The sequence below is a fragment of the Lepidochelys kempii genome, chromosome 4 (genome assembly GCF_965140265.1).
Source record: "Lepidochelys kempii isolate rLepKem1 chromosome 4, rLepKem1.hap2, whole genome shotgun sequence".
Lineage (NCBI taxonomy): Eukaryota > Metazoa > Chordata > Testudines > Cheloniidae > Lepidochelys > Lepidochelys kempii.
Genome location: NC_133259.1, coordinates 111,419,645 through 111,441,242, shown reverse-complemented (window position 1 = coordinate 111,441,242; position 21,598 = coordinate 111,419,645). Strand labels below are relative to the sequence as shown.

General features: G+C 38.3%; 1 protein-coding gene across 6 annotated transcripts in view; it reads left to right on the top strand.

Moving 5' to 3' along the window:
- Positions 1 to 21,598, top strand: part of CC2D2A (coiled-coil and C2 domain containing 2A) — a 132,399-nt gene that overhangs the window by 60,877 nt on the left and 49,924 nt on the right. For all 6 annotated transcript variants that reach the window (XM_073342472.1, XM_073342474.1, XM_073342471.1 and 3 more), the window contains 5 exons: positions 1,170 to 1,308; positions 3,786 to 3,989; positions 13,128 to 13,220; positions 16,217 to 16,308; positions 19,760 to 19,927. In XM_073342472.1, coding sequence (XP_073198573.1) covers positions 1,170 to 1,308; positions 3,786 to 3,989; positions 13,128 to 13,220; positions 16,217 to 16,308; positions 19,760 to 19,927 — 696 coding nt within the window. The remainder of the gene's footprint in view (positions 1 to 1,169; positions 1,309 to 3,785; positions 3,990 to 13,127; positions 13,221 to 16,216; positions 16,309 to 19,759; positions 19,928 to 21,598) is intronic.

The window sequence follows — 21,598 nt, the reverse complement described above, 5'->3', positions numbered from 1 at the left end:
TACTCCTCCCTTCCCTCATGTGCTTGAAACCTGATCTGGAGAGTTCACATCTAGGAGTGAGAGGATATTTTTGGCTTGACCTCTGCGGAGACTTTCAAAAAGAGGGCCAATTGTGGTGTGGGGGAGGAGTTCCCTTAAATTTGTGCTGTCATCATTTTGCTCCTGAAAATATTAGCTTAAATTGGAGCCAGAATATCTTATGGTTTTCTAGAATTGTATAGCCTGGAATGTTGTGGATATTTTTGTCTGAAGTGGATGCTTAAAGGATATCGGAGTCTGTTTTTCCCAGTGATGCTGAGTGTAGTAGGGCCAGTAGCCTCCTATGCACCCTCTTGTGGCCAGGGGTTTGTCTGCTGTACCCTGCTAACAATTTCTCCCCTCCTCAGGGCTGTCCCATTGTGTTGCCACCAGACAAGCAGTCTCACAGGCCTTCTGGTCAGGGTTTGGTCTCTAGGTCCTTCTGGCCAGGCTTTTATTCCTTTTCCGTTTTCCCAGTACATAAACCAAAACCGAAAACAAAAACATAATGCTTGCCTTGCTAGTCTTGCGCTCTGTCCTCAAGGGTTTCTCTTCCTCAGCTTACTGCCAAGCCTCCTGCCTCTGGGAGTCCCAACAACTCTCACAACCTCCCTTTATTGCAGCTTCTCTCTCATTGCAGCTTCTTGCTGCTGTTTTATAGGAACCACCTGAACATACATACATACATACATACAACTTCTTTAGTGCTGATGGAAGTTACCTCTGTTTGTCTTTTGTTGCACAGAGGATCTATCGTTCCAAAAGATAAAATATATTTAATTCCAAACACTTTCATAAACCACCATTCTGAAAATTCAAAAGCTTGATTAATTCCATAACAAAAAGCCTTCACGGTATTGTCATGGTAATTTAATTGTACTGTCCTTTTCACAAAAGAAAACATTCTGTCCTTTTATAGATCATAAATATTTGTAGCAAAAAACACTGCAAGTCATGAAGAGAAAAATGCCAAAAGCTTGCTTGCTTTCTTATTGCGAGTCTATGATCAAATTTCATATTTCCAAGTGGTGGAATTTGCAGTCCAAATATTTTTTTCAAAAAATTATTCTTTATGTTTATTATATTGCACTGACCAAAAAAATACATCTGTTTTTAAAATCTGAATCCTTTGGTATCAACTATCATTTCAGTGCTTTAAAAAATATTGATGCGATTGCATCTATTGGGACATCAGGCTTAACTGACATGAAGAAACTAGCCAAGTGGGCAGCAGAAACAAAGCTGGATCCAAATGACCCAAAAAATGCAGATCTGATGCAGCTGATAATGGTAAGAAGGCTTTAATGAAACCATTTTGTTGAAATCTGGGATTTGCAAAAAATGTTATGAGTCTTAAAGGATGTGAAGAAAATAATCCTGCTTTAAACACAAAAAGTAACAGTTGAATTCTACATGTAGTTGGTTTCAGAGTGGTAGAGTCTGTATCAGCAAAAACAAGAAGTCCTTGTGGCACCTTAGAGATTAACAAATTTATTTGGGCATAAGCTTTCGTGGGCTAGAACCCACTTCATCGGATGCATGGAGTGAAAATACAGGAGCAGGTATAAATACATGAAAGGATGGGGGGGTTGCTTTACCAAGTGTGAGGTCAGTCTAATGAGGTAAATCAATTAACAGCAGGATACCAAGGGAGGAAAAATAACTTCTGAAGTGGTGAGAGAGTGGCCCATTACAGACAGTTGACAAGAAGGTGTGAGTAACAGTGGGGAGAAATTAATACTGGGGAAGTTAAATTTAGGATTTGTAATGACCCAACCACTCCTAGTCTCTATTCAGGCCTAATCTGACGGTATCCAGTTTGCAAGAGACTGGGAGTGGTTGGGTCATTACAAAACCTAAATTTAACTTCCCCAATACTAATTTCTCCCTACTGTTACTCACTGAGAGCCCTGTCTTACTCCCATTGAAGTCGATAGGAATTTTGCCATTCACTTAAAAAAATAGAATTGGATTTTAAGTGATCATAACAACATACTATTGTGTTTGTTTAGAGGTATGAGCTCATCAGGTTCATAATTGAAACCAGGGTGAAAGTACACTTTTTTGGCTCTTTTTAGATCTGTTTTAGTTTCCCCTCTTGGTCTTTGTTTTTGGATTGTTTAGCTATGAGTAGTAACAGTCGACGGTACACTTCACCTTTCTCTTTCATTTAGAAAATAATCTCCCAATTGATTTTTTGTTTGTTTGTAAACAAGTCAAATGTTACAGATTTGAGATGCCATCACATTAGGAAGCATAAATGTATATCTAGAGCCCCTGGTCGCTGCCAGAAAGGAGGGTAAGCATAAAATGTGTAGAATTCAAGCCAGTCTGGCTGGTTCTATATAATCTGAATGAAGAGATGAGAGGACAATCAAACTTTTAAAGTGAATGCGTGGTTAGTTTTTATACCCCATCTTCGTAAGAGGGCTCATCAACACCATCAAGTTATGGTACAGGGTTTACACACTGTCTGCTTTGTGGAGATTCTGAGTTAGTTGAGTTTCCCTGTGCATGAAAATTAATTTTCTTTTATTCAGTAAAATTTTCCAGGCAGGTTGTTTTTCCAGAACAGATCATTAGTTTGGTTCAAGAGATTTATCTTTAAATCATCAAACAGTAAATCAAAATCTTGAAAATCTGAGGACGTAATTTGAGATGATTTTAAGACACTGATTTTCAAAAGTCAGGCACAATAATGTACATACAGTTGTGTGACTTTGAAAATTAGGTGTTTAAAGTTGACACAAGTTACCTTTTTAAAAATTTTGATGGAGCTAATAGTAACATTAATTATTTAGAGGAAAAAAAAAAAGAATCTACCTCATCACAATTTTGAAATGCATTCAGATGCTGAGCTGCATTTTCTGTGTCTCACTATATGACCAGTCTGGCCTTCTTCCTGGAAGTATCATTGGACTGGCAGCTCTGATTGAAAGATAAAACAGAACCATTCACAGGAATGGAGAAAATGAAACATGGTATTTTTAATAAATAATACAAACATTAATTTAATATTGGGCACTTGATTTTGAAATGTTAAGCTAGTTTTGCATTGATATAACCCATTGATTTTCAGTGGAGTTCAGTGGTGTAAATGGAAAAGGGAATCCGACCATATTTTTAAATTAAATAAGTATGTATGTCGGACCAAATTGTGAACCCCTTCTCCCCTGGGGAGCAGTTGTTTACACAAGTAGTCCCACTGGAGGAGATCACACTGCTCAAGTGAGTAACAGCTCATTAATGGGAATGAAGCATTCACAAACTGCTCTTAGCTATCTCAAGCTTCAGTCCTGCAAAGACATACATATGTGCATGACTTTATCCATGTGAGTAATTTTAGTGAGTTGTAGGACTTGGGATCTTTTTGAATATTGACTTCAGTGTTGTAATTGTAGGGGTCCTGGCCCAAAAAGGAGTTGTGGGGAGGTTGCCAGGTTATTGTAGGGGAGGTTGCGGTACTGCTACCCTTACTTCTGCACTGCTGTTACTCTGAAACTCTAACAGTTATTACAATATTTTATATTACATTTAAATTGTGAATGAATTAAATGAATTAAATTCCACTATATTCTTACTAAAAACTAAGAATTATTAAAAACCTTATTTTAAAATATGTTATATTTTGGCATATTCAGTCTGGTTTTGATTACAGTGAGGCTCTTGGCAATGTATCTAATAGAATTAGTCAACCCATTGAAAAAATATTTTATGGACATTTTTCACTCTGAATTGAACTTTTAATATTTACCTTTGTTATTTAGATTGCCACTAGTGGAGATGCCTGTGTTCCTGGTTTCTTCAGACTGGAGCAATTGCAGCAAGAGTTTAATTTTGTTTCAGATGAGGAACTTAACAGATCAAAAAGATTCCGACTCCTACAACTCAGACACAGAGAGGTGGCAGAGTTCCGTAATTATAAGCAAGTCCCTTTACATGAAAGAGAAATACCTGAAAAGCTTTTTGAGGTAGGAAGTTGTCTGAAATTAATTAAATTATGGTCTTTAATAAAATGTTTATCAGTTTTATCTTCAGTAATATTTGGCTTGATAAAGTCAGTTCTTCATTACTTTGAGGGCCAAATTCTACCCTGACTTCAACTGCATTGACTCCAAAAGTATTACATGGAGTATAAGTCAAAAAAGTATTTCACTTTAAATATACATCATGTTACCTAAATCTAGAATTTGATTGTCTCCTTCCAAAAACATAGCTGCTGGAATGGAGTCTGGAGGAAGAAGATTTAAGTGGAACTGCACTTCAACAATCTCCCCTATCCACCAGTCTATTTGGAATCCTCTTTTAAAGGAGAATTCAAAACATGAAAAGTCAAGAGAGGTGCAAAAGTTAATTGAGGCAACGACTTTATTAACTTTTGTCCAACTTTTCAGAGTGTCTAAAGAAAACAATGCTACTGAATTGAAGCAAATATTGGGGGGAACAATCAAGCCAATAGTATTTTCTTTTTCATTTTTTTTTTAAACCATCCTTCTTCCATGATCCTGGGTCTCTGATGTCGTTTAAGGTTCTTCAGGTGGCCTCTGTACCTTCCCACTCATGGGATGCACTGGTGGTGTAGCTGACAGTGGAATGTTTCGTAGCAGTGCCTGTTAGAGCGCTCCCCTGCCCCTCCTTTTACTTTTACTGGACATTCTGATGATGAGGCTATAAAAGGGTTTGTTGCACTCCAGCCACCTCAGTTCCTTCCAAATGTGTCAGCAGGTGGACCAGGAACCTCTCCAGGCTGATCCAGCCTGGACCCAACCTCTTCAAAGACACTGTGCCTTAGTTAGATTTCTTAATTAGTTAACATTAGCATTAGAAAATTTAGCTTTATTTTATTTATAAATGTTATTTCTTTTATTTGTTCCCATACCTCGGTACTGGCTTACAGATCCTATGGTGGATCTAAAGAGGTAGAAGCCAGGATTTAAGAGGTGTGCTTCTTGTCCTTCTGTATTCCCCACTTCAGACTGGCATACAAGGTGTCTGGCTTGGTTGGGGGAAGGACAGTCTCATGATCTGCAACCAGTCCTAGTAGGAGCACATCTTCAAATCTGTCATCTCTCCTTCTGGATACAGGTGTGAGATACAGCTCCTGTTAGCAGAGTCAAGCACTGCTTTTGGTCCCTTTCAGTTCCCTCATGCTTGGTTCTGAAAACCCCCTCAGAATCGACGTCAAAAATTAAGGCCACAGCACTGGGTAAATCTCTAGAGAAGGGCTCATGTCCTTGATATACTGAAAGTAGCTGTTCCAGATATCAGTTCCGATTCCGCAGTGCTATCAGCATGTGCTATAATGGTAGATGCCCAGGTACATCACTTGGCTCCAGTCCCTTGTCGCTGATGCCACAATTTTCCCACCTGGTTTTGACCTGCCCCATGGACAATGGTCCCTGTTGAACAGGTTCTGGACCGGGAAGGTCTATGTGGAGCCAACCAGTATCGTAGGTGCCTTTGTGACAGCCCTTTGTGCAACTGCGGTGCAACATAGACGATAACGCACATGGTTGATGAATGCCTGCTGACTAGGTGGCCTAGAAGAACTGCATCACACCACTGAAGATGCCATTGCTTGGCTAGAGGACTATGCACATGCTAAATAAATCACTTGGCTGTGCAGATAGATTCAGATCCAAAGGTTGTGCAAATACCAGCATCCCCATTGGTAAGGGTAATAAAAGAAAAGCCTCAGCCTTTAGAGTGTCTGTGCTTCAGTTCCCTCATCTATATGATGGGGATAACAGCACTGCCCTATCTAGCATGGGTCCTGGGAGGATAAATACATTAAAGATTGTGAGGTGATCTCAGTTTGCATGGCGCATATTTCTACTTTGCTTCACATCACAAATCCCTTCACTTCCTTGTGGGGAAGATACTGTCAGTACGTGATCCTTTCCTTTTGCCTTTCTGCTGGTCTTCACATATTTACAGATTGTCTATCTGTGGTGAGAGCACATCCAAGATGACAAAGTATACGCATATACCACTATTCTAAGCTTCCCAGTACCCACAGGGAGAGGTCAAGACATTCCCCGTTGCCCTAAATACTCAGATCCTCTGAACTCCCAAAAGAGCCATCCAAAAGACTGGAAGGGACTTCTGATGAGGAGGTCACCCCAGCTACCAATTTTTCCTCCTTTTCTTGGGATGAAACCATCGTGCTCCCACCATCCACGATGGGTGATGATTTTAAACCATTCCAAAAGGTGTTTAAGAGGATTGCAGACTCACTAGAAATACCACCAGAAGAAGTTGCAGAATCTTGACACAAGTTGTTGGACATTGTACAAACCTCAACTTCATCCAAGATTGCTCTCCCAATACATGAGGCACTTATGGACCCACCCAAAACCATCTGCTAGAACCCAGCTACAATTCCATCCACTTGTAAAAGAGCAGACAAAAAAATATTACATGCCTCCCAAGGCAATGAAATTTTTGTTTTAGCCACCCCACACCAAATGTTCTGGTGGTTAGGTGCCTTGAATGAATGGGACAGAGAACATCACTCCAGATCCACTCCATATGATAGGGACTGGAAACGATTAGACCTCTTCGGGCATAAGGCCTACTCATCAGTGACCCTACAGTTAAGGATCACCAATTATGAGGTACTAATGGCCAAATACAACCACTCCAATTATTCATAGATGTCTGAATTTATTGATTATCTCCCTGTGGACAAAAAATAGCAATTTAAAGCAGTCGTCTTGGAGGGCCATCTTCTAGCTCGAACAGCAGGGTGGATAAAAATCAATGATTTTTTAAAAAATCAGATTTTTTTAATTTAAATCTGATTTGTTGATGCTTTTTGAGGAAAAAACCTATCTAAAGATAGTTTTAATTAATATACATTATAGCTCAAAGATATCTCATCATGGAATAGGGATTATAAATTCTAATTCTATAGTATGAGACAATATTTTGTAAATGAGTTCCAATAGTTCATGAATTAGGGATCCCCAATCTTATGGGGTTCCAGGGGCTTCTGTATAGTAGATTATTTAAATTAATCTTTCTGTCTACCCAATGGGACTCAGTGCTCAGTCTAGAATATGCTTAGTTTTGCAGTTCTCAAACTGTGGATTTGTGTCTCCAGAGATAACATGCTTGTTAGCAGCAAAAATGTTTTAAAATAAACAAATAAATAAATAATATATAGAGGTGAAAAATAACGACTTGAGTTAGTTGCAGAAGCCAATATTTTAAGTTTCTCGTGTTGACCTGGCTGACCTAGTCAATTTAATTTTTTTTTAATTTCTTTTAACTATTTTAGTTAACAATTTTAACAAAAACAAACCTGATTTTAAAAAACTATAATGTTTAACTAAATTCAAAAATTCATATGCTTGTTTTGTTAAAATATTATACGTTTGTTGTTGAAGAAAAAAATCCAGAACATGTAACGTTGTTGTTTTAGTTAAATAACATAATTTAACTGTCTGGTGATGTTCTCCTCCTAATACCACATGGCAAGAAAATCCTCCAAATATTAATGATTAACCTGTTGAATTGGAGATCTTTATGAAGTCATTTGGAGGGGAACTATCTGCTTCAGTTGCCTTTGGTAAATGAAATAACGAAACAATCATTCATTTTCTGATATAGCTGTAAAACTAATCTGAAAAGTTTTCAAAATAAATCACTTTTAAAATGTATACTGTTTACCTTCTAAAAATGAAACCTACATCTATCTCTGAGTTGTGAAGAATATGTATTAAGGTTATAACAACCAACAAGAATGGACTTTTATGTTGAAATCCATGAGTAAATCGAGTCTTTCTGACTAGTGATTTAAATCAAATTCACCCTGTCGATCAGCCTTACAAGCCTCACTGGATTCAGCAGACACAGCGGCACAGTCCATCGCCATGGCCATAGTCAAGTGGTGAGCTTCCTGGCTCCACCTCTCTGGGTTCCCCAAAGAGGTACAGTCCACTACAGAGGATCTCCCATTCAAGGGACCAAAGTTGTTCCCAGCTAAGACAGATGAGTTGCTCCACACACTAAAAGACTCCAGGGTGACTCTTCAATCCTTAGGCATCTATATGCCTACACAAAGAAAGAACAGGGGAAATACTGCTTGGCACAAAGAACAAGTTCTGCGCCGTACACACAACCACAGAGGCAATATGACCTACAAAAACATAGAGGCCTACAAAATGGAAACCACTACCTCTCAGTCATCAACATCTCAGCAACCCCGCTCTCAACAGCAGCTTTAAGGGCTTGGTCGAGGACCGAAGATGCATCCCGCATTTTCAAATGCTGGAACCATCTGCAACTTCCCATCCTTTTGGAGACCACCTGACTCTATTCCACCCAACACGACAAGCCATCACGTCAGAGAAATGGGTACTAGAAATCATTGAGACTGACTATTCAATCCAATTTATCTCTACCCTCCCCACCCACTCTCCCTCTCTGTCCCTCTTCAAGGACCCTTCTCTTGTGCACCTACTACAACAGGAAGTAAACCATCTCCTGCAGCTGGGTGTCGTAGAAGCCAGTACCAACACAACACAGAGGGAAGGGCTTCTGCTCCCATTATTTCTTAATCCAGAAAAAAATGGAGGATGGAGGTCCATTCTTGACCTAAGGAAACTCAACAAATTCACCAAGACTCAATGATCCAGGATGGTCACGCTCGCAACGATAATCCCAGCACTAGAAAAAAGGGACTGGTTCTTGGTGCTCGACCTCCAGGATGCATAATTTCACATTACGATGCACCGTTCACCCAGGAAGTTTCTCCAGTTTGTTCTGGGATAAAATCATTAGAATATAAAGTACTCCCTTTCTGCCTGTCTAGGGCTCCACAGATGTTCTCAAAAATTCTTATGGTAGTGGTGGCTCACCTCTGCAGAAAAGGAGTCATAGTATTCCCCTATCTGGGTGATTGCTTTCTCAAAATCTCCACCCAAGAAGAGGCCATAGGAGCTACCCAAAAGGCAATAGCTCTCTCTACACAGGTGGGCCCATAGATAAACGAGCAAAAATCAACGCTCACACCTGTATAGAGACTAGAATTCATCGGGGCTTACCTCAATTCACTGGAGGCCACAGCCTCTTTCCCACCACACAGGTTTGTCAGACTAGTCAATCTCATCTCTACAACACAAACCAGCCCGCCGACATCCTCCACGGCCTTCCTCCAACTGTTAGACCATATGTCAGCAACAACATTTGTCATGAAGCATTCCAGGCTACACATGCGCAGCATTCAAGGTTCACTCAGGATTGTATATATTCCACACAGACACAGTATAAACAAGTGCCTTAGGATGCCAGTCAAAGTAAAAAAAAAAAAAAAAAACTCTACTGTGGTGGACTCAACCACACAACCTTTGTGCAAAAGTTCCCTTCTCCCAGACTTCTCCAGCGATGATACTTCTCTGCTAGGTTGGGGGGGCAGTGCACTTGCAAACCACACAGTCTAGAGCAGGTGGTCCCCTTCAGAATCAACAATGCACATAAACCTACTAGAACGACGAGCAGTGTGCAACGCATGCTCAAACTTTTTGCCCATGATCAGGAAACAAGACCATAAGTGTTGATAGACAACTTTGCTTGATCTCTGTGCACAGACATGATGTGATTATGGAACTGATGCATCCACCACAACATCAATATCTCAGCATCCTGCCTACCAGGATTCCAAAACACCACTGCGGATGCATTGAACAGAAAATTCCCTCAGGACCACGAGTAGGAAATAAACACTAAGATACTACAGAGGATGTTCAAACACTGGGGTTTCCTGACTGACATGACAACCCAGAGCACCAAGTGCCCACATGACAACCCAGAGCACTCTTCATGACAACCCAGAGCACCAAGTGCCCACAGTTCTGCTCAAGAGCAGACCCCAATCTCTAGGCAATGCTTTTCTCCTCAAATGTGATGCACCTTTACTGTATACCTTTTCCCCAACCCCTCTCTTACCCAGGGTTATACACAAGATATGGACTGAGAAATTCAGACTCATGTGGCCCAGATAAACATGGTTCCCTTACCTGTTGAAGATGGCGGTATGCCCACCATGCCCTCTTCCTCTTCTTCCACATCTCCTGTCTCAGGATGCAGGCTAGTTATACCATCTGCACCTGGAAATACTCCACCTAAAGGCATGGCTACCCCATGGTTTCAGGGCAATGAAATGAGCTGTTCAGAGGAGGTAAGGACCATACTGTTAAACTGCAGAAGGTCTACTAAATGATATACTTACCTGCACAAATCGAAGAGATTCCACATATGGTGCCACAATAGACAAACAATGGCAACTACCTCTTCTTTACCAATGGTATTAGATTATATACTAGAATTTAAGAAATCGGATCTGCCAATGAGCGTGATCAAAGTACACCTCACGTCAATCACAGCTTTCTATCACAAAGTTGATATGTTCTCAGTCTTGCCCACCCTCCCACTAAATGATTTCTCATAGGTATTTGTATCCTTTATCCTGAAATATAAGCCCCTACTCCACCATGGGACCTTAATTTAGTGCTACGATGCCTTACTAGGCCCCCGTTTGAATGCTTGATGATGTGTTCACTTCTCCATCTGTCGATGAAGGTGGCCTTTCTCATTGCTATCACATCCACGTGACGAGTAGGAGAACTTGAGGCTCTCATGGCACTCCCACATACACAAAATTTATTCTATTATACCTAAAATAGCTTCCTTGTTCCACTTGAACCAGCCCATATGCTTCCATGCTGATAACCAGCCCATACATCTCCCATCGTTCTTCCCAAAACCTCATGGGAACAGACGAGAAACGATGTTCGCACGCTGGACGTCAGAAGGGCACTAGCATTTTACATTGAAAGGACTAAACCCTTCAGAAGGTCACTAAAGTTATTTCTATCACAGAAGGTTCTAAAGGAGCCGCCATATCCAAGCAAAGGCACTCGAAATGGATCTCTGGGTGCATTGACCTTTGCTACCATCAGCAATAACTACAACCATCACTGTGGACCCTCACACACTCTACCAGATCGATTTCTACATTAACAGCCTTTCTCAACAATGTACCCATCATGGACATCTGCAAAGCTGCAACCTGGGCGTCAGCCCACCTGTTCTCAGAGCACCATGCAATATAGCAGGACTCGACATCAGATGCTCTGCTTGGACTGACGGTTTTACCATGTGCCACAAATACAATTCTGAAACACCTTCCTCCCGATGAGGGGGACTGCTCTACAGTCACCTAAAGTGGAACACTCACAGTGACCGTCCTCGAAGAAGAAGAGAAGGTTACTCTGTGCAGTAACTGAGGTTATTCGAGATGGTTGTCCTTGTGGGTGTGCCACTACCCTCCTTCGTCCCCTCTACTTCAGAGTTTTCTGCTAGGGACTCTGCGATAGAGAAGGAACTGAGGAGGGTTTGGTCACACAGCGCTGTGTAACCGCCAGAGGAGGCCTGAGACCAGGACAGTGCATGTGCCAACCAACCAGGCACTGCTACTGAAATTCTTCAATTGCAGGAGCAGGAACGCAGATTCATCTAATGTGGCGCACTCACAGGGACACCCATCTCAAAGAATCTCTGTTATTGCACAGGATGAGTAATCTTCTCTTACAAGGCAGTTACCCATCTTCCACATGGGGACACTGGTAGGATTAAAGTTTTTCCAGCCCTTTCCACAGTGTCTGTATCTCTTGGTCACAGTTTCATGTCAGTTCTTTGACTAGGTGAAAATGACCATTCTCCCTACATCTGACTGACTGCTTTAGACCGTTTATAGTTCTGTTTGTCAGGCCTCTTAAACCAGGTCAAACAGCATATGCAATTACCCCCAGGGGGCAAAACTTTCCCAGGCTTTTTACCTGCCTTAGGGATTTGCATTAATTACCCCCTAGTTATTTTAGCTCCTGCAAAAAGCCCTGTAACTCCCCATGGAACCAGGAATACAACTGTGAGTTAGCCCCTAGTGATATGTATACCATAAAGTCAATATAATGGTCTTTGAATATTCCATGTGTTCATAACATCTTTCACAGTGGCCCCCTTGGCATGCCTTAGGTGTATTCCCATTGTAGAAATTTGCAGAGCTGTTAAATGGAGCTCTGTTTATGCATTTACAAAACATTATGCGCTATATCTAGCATCCCAGTTGAGTTAATTAGGATGCCATATCCCACCCTCTTCAGATGACAGCACTGTTTATCAAGCTATCCCATTAATGGGAATTGCAAAGGCCATCTGAAGAAGAAATGAAGGTTACTTACATGTAGCCAATATTCTCTGAGATGGACTTTCATTCCCCTCCCAGTTTCCTCAGAGTCCTGATTACAATTTCGGACCTGAAGATGCTGTGGAAGGAACTGAGACAGCTGGAGTATCAAGCCCTCTTCTATGCCCTCGCCCTTGGAAAGTGCAGGAAGAAGAGGGGCAGGAGAGTGCTCTGATAGGCATTGCTATGAAATAATCCACTGTCAGCTACACCATCGCCACATCCCCATGAGTGTTATGCAGAGTGCATCTTGCAGGTGAGTAACCTTCATTTCTAAATTTCCCTGATTCTATACATCACAAATGTTTTATTAGGCCTTCATGCCATTTTGTGTATTTCTCTTTCTTTCCCTTTTGCTATGTTTATTCATTTTTCAAAAACAGAATAGAAAGTCTGAATAATTAATCTAAAAAAAAATTTGCGACCAGTATGGTTCCTTGTAGTCTGTGGGTTCTACAGAAACTCCATTGACTGTAATACATAATAAAACTTTGAATACATTTGGCTCATGCCCTTCTTCCCAGGAAGGCCCAGTGCATCACCGGTGTGATGATAGAGGGTCTTCCGTACTGTAGCTGCCAAAAAATCAAAGTTCGGCCTTATAAAGAAAAGGATAAAAGGAAATTTTGAAAGCTATTTGTTGTAGTTAAAGCCACATGACTGCCGTCTATATTACTGGGATGTGCAACTGAATTGCTACATACTGCATTAAAAAAGTACCTCCTAACATCTAACATTTAAATTGGTTTACTTTGATCCTATATGTTTATGTTAATAAAATGATTACCATTTCCTTATGTGACCTAATACACTAGAAGGAACATCAAATCACAAACTTAATTTTTGTATTTACCCTTAGAACTATGAGAAAAGGCTCCGTGAGAGGGATGTAATTGACAGCAAGGATCACCTAGATGCGCACAGAGCTTTAGTTGCCAAGTATCTCCAGAAGGTGAGAGATGCAAAAAGAGTCAATACTGATCTTTCTTACTATTTGTTTGTTACTACTCTATTTAAGTATCAGGAGATAGCTGTGTTAATCTGTATCCACAAAAACAAGTAGTCCGGTGGCACCTTAAAGACTAACAGCTTTATTTGGGCATAAGCTTTCGTGGGTAAAGAGCACACTTCTTCAGATGCATGGAGTGAAAATTACAGATGCAGGCATAAATATACTGACACATGAAGAGAGGGGAGTTACCTCACAAGTGGAGAACCAGTGTTGAATTTTTCAAGTAAAATCCAAGCACCACATTTTTACTGCATTTTTATGTCAAAAGTTGCAGATGTAATCACAAATGACATTTGAGAAATTGATCTAAAGCAGAGTCCTTTGGATAGCTATAGTTTCTGCCCAGAGAGAGTTTTTATGGCTTAATTCAAAACTTTTGAAAGTAATAGAAATGGGGAGACCTGTTAGATGAAACTATTTAGTATTGTATTAATACTATAAAGCAGTCACTGTAATACAAAGATATAAGGCTGTTCGCAGGAAGGGATTAGGTGTAAAATTATAGTAAGAAAATATTGCAGACTCCCTCAAATTGTTAATTATTAATATAATTTTTAAGCTGCACTTTATACTAATTAGTCTCTCTCTCTCTCTCTCCCTCTCTCTCTCTCTCCACCCTCCAAGAAAACACCTTCCATTCTTCTGCTTCCCTCTGTTAGCACAGGAATGTTTGTTCCACTGGAAATTGAAAGAATTAGGAGTTTTAAACTACATTAGGGCTGTCAAGCGATTAAAAAAATTAATCGCGATTAATCACACTGTTAATAATAGAATACCGTTTATTTAAATATTTTTGGATGTTTTCTACATTTTCAAATATATTGATTTCAATTACAACACAATACAAAGTGTACAGTGCTCACTTTATGTTTATTTTTATTACAAATTTTGCACTGTAAAAAACCAAAGAAATAGTATTTTTCAGTTCACCTAATACAAGTACTATGGTGCAATCTCTTTATCACGAAAGTTAAACTTACAGGTGTAGAATTATGTAAAAAAAAAAATAGCTGCATTCAATTCAAAAATAAAACAATGTAAAACTTTAGAGCCTACAAGTCCATTCAGTCCTATTTCTTGTTCAGCCAATCGCTCAGACAAACAAGTTTGTTTACATTTGCAGATAATAATGCTGCCTGCTTCTTGTTTACAATGCATCTGAAATTGAGACCAGATGTTCGCATGGCACTGTTGTAGCTGGCGTTGCAAGATATTTATGTGCTAGATGCCCTAAAGTTTCATACGTTCCTTCATGCTTCAACCACCATTCCAGATGACATGCTTCCATACTGATAACGGGTTCTGCTCAATAACGATCCAAAACAATTTTGATCAACACATGTTCATTTTCATAATCTGAATCAGATGCCACCAACTGACGGTTGATTTTCTTTTTTGGTGGTTCGGGTTCTGTAGTTTCCACATCGGAGTGTTGCTCATTTAAGACTTCTGAAAGCAAGCTCCACACCTTGTCCCTCTCAGATTTTGGAAGGCACTTCAGATTCTTAAACATTAGGTTAAGCTCTGTAGCTATCTTCAGAAATCTCACATTGGTACCTTCTTTGCGCTTTTTCAGATTTGCTGAAAAAAGATGTGCTGGGTCATTATCTGAGACTGCTGTAATATGAAATATATGGCAGAATGTGGGTAAAAAAGAGCTAGAGACCTACAATTCTCCCCAAAGTAGTTCAGTCACAAATTCAATGAACACGTTATTTTTTTAACAAGCGTCATCAGCATGGAAGCAGGTCCTTTGGAATGGTGGCCAAAGCATAAAGGGGCATACGAATGTTTAGCATATCTGGCAAGTAAATACCTTGCTGTGCCGGCTACAAAAGTGCCATGTGAACACCTGTTCTTACTTTCAGGTGACATTGTAAATAAGAAGCGGACAGCATTATCTCCCGTAAATGTAAACAGACTTGCTTGTCTTAGCGATGGGCTGAACGAAAAGTAGGACTGAGTGGACTTGTAGGCGCTAAAGTTTTATATAGTTTTATTTTTGAATGCAGTTTTGTAACCAAAAAAATCTACATTTGTAAATTGCATTTTAAGATAGAGATTATGTCACAGTACTTGTATGAGGTAAATTGAAAAACACTGTTTCTTTTATTTATCATTTTTACAGTGCAAGTATTTGTAATAAAAAATAATAATATAAATTAAGCACTGTACACTTTATATTCTGTGTTGTAATTGAAATCAATATATTTAAAAATATATTTATATTTAAAAAAATATATTTAATAAATATAAATTGGTATTCTATTGTTTAATAGTGCAGTTAAAACTGTGATTAATCGTGATTAATTTTTTTAATTGCGATTAATATTTTTAGTTAATCGCGTGAGTTTACTCTGATTAATCAATAGCCCTAAACTATATATTTTCTTGCAAATATAGTGCTTGAAAAGGGACCCCATTGACAGTCCTGGAATCTGAAGTGCTCTATTTCGCCACAGAATTGATATAGTATAGATAGGAGGAGTGCAAGCTTCTTCACACTGTTTCATCAATGTGTTTTAACCCTCACTTTGACTCTTTAAGGTATCAAAAAAAATTGTCAATTAGTGCCAGTTATGTTGAGTTTGTAGTGTGGACTCTTCTCCACTTGAATCTGGAAAGACAAAGAGTGCGTGTTCAGAGAATTTCTCTCTTATTTTTTCCATTTCCCTTTACCAGATGTACTGATTCTTGTTCCAGGCTCTTTAGTGTGGGACAACTACCAAGGCTGCTTCTAGAGGAGTCAGTTACTCTAGAATGGGGTAGTATTTTGTGCTGAGGAAGTATCTATGGAAAGGGAGTCAAGAATCCCTGAACATGCCCCTTTTTGTTTATGATGGGGCGTTAAGAAAAATAATTAATCTTTTTAATAAATTGAACCACACGTATTTTCAGTGAATTTGAGTAAGACATACAATTGGTTGTGTTTCCAGGTTAGAGAATCAGTGATAAACCGGTTTCTAACAGCAAAGCATCATTTCCTTCTTTCTGACCTGGTAAATGAAGAGGAGGTTCCTAGTCTTGGGTAAGGGAGAAAAGTTTTTATCATATCTAAAATAATTAAAATAACTAATTTTAAACTATCCTTATTTCTAGGCTCATAATTATTTCTTTACCACAAAAATTTAGTGTTGTACTCCCTGTTTGTTAATGTTTTAAATTTAGCATAATGCTATATTATTCTGTAAGCATCATGCTCATCTGTGCCAAAATACACAAGTGTTTAAATAACTGCAATAAAACTGCATCATAAATGTTTTAAGGTCATATGCTATTTTCAGCAGAAGTATTCATTCACAGTAACCTTTATTTATATGCTGCCATATTACTCCAGTTTCTGATCTGACCTCATAAGCTTAAGGAGAGTCCAGCTTAGTATGTACCTGAATGACTGACTCCAAGTAAGACCCAAATGTGGTGGCTTTGGTGGTTCAATAGTCAGCACTCTTCCCACTGAATCAGTGCTGAGCAAATGTCTCAGCATGGTGTCGGGGGGGACTGTGAGGCTGGAATTGCATTGTTTCAGATGAAACTTAAATCTGTTATATATATATATATATATAACGGGAATTGGTTGAGTATCATCAATTGCTAAATCCAGTAAATTAGATTCACTTAATATTTTCCATAGAAGATATCAAAATGAATTCTGCTCTTCACCTCTCCCGGGTTCTAGTAGGCTTGGCTTGCTTCATTTTGCGTGTGTGTGTGTGTGTGTGTGTGTAGGAGGTGTTAGTAGTTCTTTGTCTTTGCTTCTAAAAGGAAAGCTATAAATATAAAAACACAATCCTGATGATTTGCAGAGTAGACATTTTCAATCCCAATGTAGTTTCTGCTGGATATTATGTTCTTTGCTTCCTGTTGTATACTGGTCTGTAATTTTGCTGTGAAGTATTGAACAGCTGCTATGTTTCATCCAGACGTAGCTTTACTGTGCTGATGGATGAAATAGTTCCTGTAATATGTGCATATGTGTATGTATCTGTGGGAACATATATAAAATGTATATCTGAGTATGTATGGATAAGTACATATGTATACTATATCTTATATAATTTTTGTATTCTTTTAATGGCTTCCTAGAGTACGCTGTGCACATGTCACTACGCTGTCCACTCCACCACTGATGTTCGCCTTGGTGCTTCTTTCATCTCCTTCCCTAAGATCATCTCACTTTCTTTGTTTGTGCTGCTCCCAATGCTTGGAATGCCCTCTGCAGCCCTGTTCATTGCAACTTTCCTCATCTTCTTTAGTTCCCTCCAAAAAAGTCACTTCAGCCCTCATATCTACAAGAAATGTCTAGGGGAAAGAAAGGCAACAAAAAAACTGAACAAATAAAAAGGAATACTGTGCCATGTTAGCAGTGTCCCGCACGTGCTTTCTGTGTACTTCAGCCCCCTTTTAATTAAGTTACGATCCTCACATATTCTGTCATGTTTAATTTACATGGTATGCTCTTTGGGGCTGGGGCCCGGTTTTTATTTACTTTGTGAAGCACCTACCAATGTTGTAATGTGCTTGAAAAACAATAATAAATAGGCATCTATATGTGCATATATAAATATAGCTACTGAGTCCTTTCTGGATGAAAGGAGGTAAAAATATAAGTTAACATAATGTTGTTATGATCTTGATCTTGGACTTAAAGTTTGAAACACAGACAAGTAAAAAAACTGATCCTGAAGAAGTTGCAGTTTAGACTTCTAACCTTTCTTGCTGCACAATTCTAAGGCATTTTGAGAAATGAGCGAACAGATCAGAGGGAAAAGAGAATTGTGAACAGGATGTGGAGGGATAGCTTCGAGGAAAGACACAAGGAAATGCCCTGCAAATAGCATGAAATAATTTTAAAAAGTGCATTTTTGTTTACCCTGTGCTTTACATTTGGCTTGACACCTTGCTGCTGGGCACTTCCCATACGTCTCTCTACTTCTGCTGAAACATATTTTTCATCTTTGAAACCTCTTCTCCTTTCTTGCCAGAATATTATATATGTATTTGTTTGCTGTATTTGTTTGCTTGTGACTTTGACTTTTTGTACTATGTTTCCATGCCTCTGGTATTTCAAGTCTTTGGGCTTGTCTATGCTACCTGCCGGATCGATCCAGCAGGGGTCGATTTATCGCGTCTAGTACAAACATGGTAAATCGACCACTGAGCGCTCTCCCATCGACTCTGGTACTCCACCAGAATGCAAAGCACAAGCGGAGTTGATGGGAGAGCGTCAGCTGTCGACTTACCGCAATGAAGACACCGCGGTAAGTAGATCTAAGTACGTCGACTTCAGCTACGTTATTCACGTAGCTGAAATTGCATATCTTAGATCGACCCCGCGCAGTAGTGTAGGCAAGTCCTTACTCTGCATCACCAACACATAAATGACATTAACTAGCGTTTGTTTGTTTTAAATCTGTTTAAGCAGATAGATAATGAATGAGATTTTCATTTCTTTGCTACTAGAAAGCTTTGTTTACTGCACCATTGTGCCCTTAAGATATTATTTTGATTCAACAATATAAACCTAAGTAGTCCCATCTGCTGGCAAAACAGAGACTTGCTGCTTTTCAACAAAGAAACCATTCTTTTTGGTTCAATACTTTCATGTTGCAGAATGAGAAATAACATTTATAGTTAATTTCCCAATTTGTTTAAAATGAAATTAGCTTGACTGATACTGATTTCCACATGATTAATACTGATTTGTACTGAGCATTGTTTGCTAATCAGATTATATTATTAATAGATTTAAAATACGCACAATACTCTGGAACATGGGAAATATGTTAAAATATGTTAGTGAATTTTCCTGTTTAAAAAAAGTAATTCGCCTTTTTATACTGTTTTTACAAGAATAATGCACTTTCTTAGTTGCATATAATGAGAAGTTGACCTTGGCTAGCAGTTTAGACTTTTTAAAATTGGTTCTGGAATGCTTTCTATAATTAAAATATGTTTGTACAGTTAGAATCATTAATGTATGTTTTTTCACACATCTGTTTTTATTCTTTTCCTGTTTTTCTTTTTATTCTGCTTTGCCTTGTGTTATAAGTTCTGATGACCCAGGGTATGTCATGGCACATTAATTTCTGTTTCCCCTTTGTAGCCTGCAGTTTGTCATAGATAGTTCTGGGCTTTGATTTTTTTGGTGTATTACATACATTGGATAATGTCATCTAATAGGCATCTTGTTTATATAATTATAGTAGGTTAGATCCGTTTTAAAGTTTTTAAATTAATTTTATTTCATATTCTCACTTAGTTATGATATAATTCTTCGGTACGTTTTGTTAAAAATTTATAAAATACAAAATGCCGTTTCTGTGCTAATAAACAATTAAACATATTTCACAATAAATGGCACCAAGAGTATATATTTCTCTTTCTTGTAAGTGCATAGTTTTGTGTATGTGTCAAGAGAGAATTAGAACTCTGGATCCTGAGTAGAAAAGACTAAAACTCTCTCTTATGATTTCTAGTAATTTAGGACTCAGTCTTTTTAAACTGGCGGAGCCAAAGCGACCACTAAAGCCAAGAAGAAAGGAAAGGAAGAAAGTTACAGCACAGAATCTATCAGATGGAGACATAAATCTTTTAGTGAACATCATTAGAGCTTATGATATTCCAGTGAGAAAACTTGTTTTAAGGTATGAACCTTTTAAAAGGCTTCTAGCTGGAAATGTTCTTTCTCTTTCTAGTGGCTCTTTAATTGCCTTTTTAAAAATCTTTTTCATACTGGAGGCTACATTTTCAAAATCGGCTGTATAAATTGCTTCTGTGAAATTTGCATGCAAAAGGTGTGTGTTTAAATCCCTGTTTTTGGAGTACAGATGTATGTGTCAGTAAATATTTTTAACACGATTAAGTGGCCAGTTCTGAAAATTTGGCTCTCTGTGTATTAAATGCAATGATTGTTTTTATCCTCATGATACTAACACAAAGAGACACATTTACAAATTCATTGATTATGTTGTTTAATAGTATAAGTATTGCTGTTTTGCAAGTTTCTTAGAATTATGTTGTTGTCTAGCAGTGCCTGCTAAGATCGCTGGTTTATTGTGCATATTAGACTGTCTGAAAAAAAATAATTGGAGGATAATTTGTGATTTTGAGAATATAAATAGCCAGGTAATATCAGACATGCTATCCCTAAAACACTTATAAATATCATGTCTTTTAATTGCATCCAGTACTTATAATATATCCCTTGTACTTATATTAAATAAGATTAGATAGATTAGATGTAATAAAAGAGATTCCAAATAGTCTTTTCTACAAACCAATAGTTATTATATGCATAGTAGAACCCCTGTGTTACAAACTAATTGGGGATTAAGTAGTTCATAAAACCAAAAAGTTCATAAAATTTATCATCTCAAAATCACAGTAGGTAAGGTGCATAAATTGTAGTATGGTGCACTTCATCTCTTTCTTCTTGTCCTTCAAACTACTGCAAAGCAATTTCCAGTACATTAAAGACATCAGAATATGAAGGGATGTCAACTTCTTCATTAATATCACTTTTGTTATGTGGTTTCCCCTGACCCCCGCTTTTTAGGAAGAATGGTTTGTATAGCTGGTTGTTCGTGAGATTGGTCTTGTAGAATCGAGGTTCTTTCTTTCGTATTTGCTCTTGCTTTTCTGCCTTTATGTATTCATTTTAAGCATTTAGCCAGTGGAAAGAACCTAATTTCCATTGTACTAATTCTGAAGCTCAATCCTGCCTTCAGATACAGTTGCTTAAATATCACCTCAAATTTTGTAAGAATGCATTGTATTATTTTTCTTATTTTATGGGGCTTTTATAACAAACATACCTTTCCACTCTACACTTAATTAGTGAAAACATACACAACTCAAAACTAACTTATAAACAGTCTTTTCCTTTGTAGTAATTGTAGGTTTAAGACATCCAATCCAACTAATCTGAACATAAAACAAAAGTAAAATAATGCTTGCTCAAAAGCCTCACTGAAGACCAAGCCTTAGATTAGGCTTCAAAACTTGAAAAAAACGCTCTCATAAACAGGAGCAATTTCCAAGTAAGACTAAATTTTTGAACCATACCAGAGCTAATTAGTGTTAGTCAGTTGCTGAACATGTGGAATTGAGCCCTTCTGCTACTCTACCTACTTACCATAATTTATATGTTTTATTGGCCTTTCATAAATATTCTCACTTTGAGGAATAAGTGTAAAGTATAACTTTTTGATTATGATATCGTAAAAGTTTAAGATTTTTTATGAGAAGGAAGAGAGGATTATCTTTTAGCTAATTATCCACTTAATCAGTGTTGAATGTGCATTAAAGTGACAGTG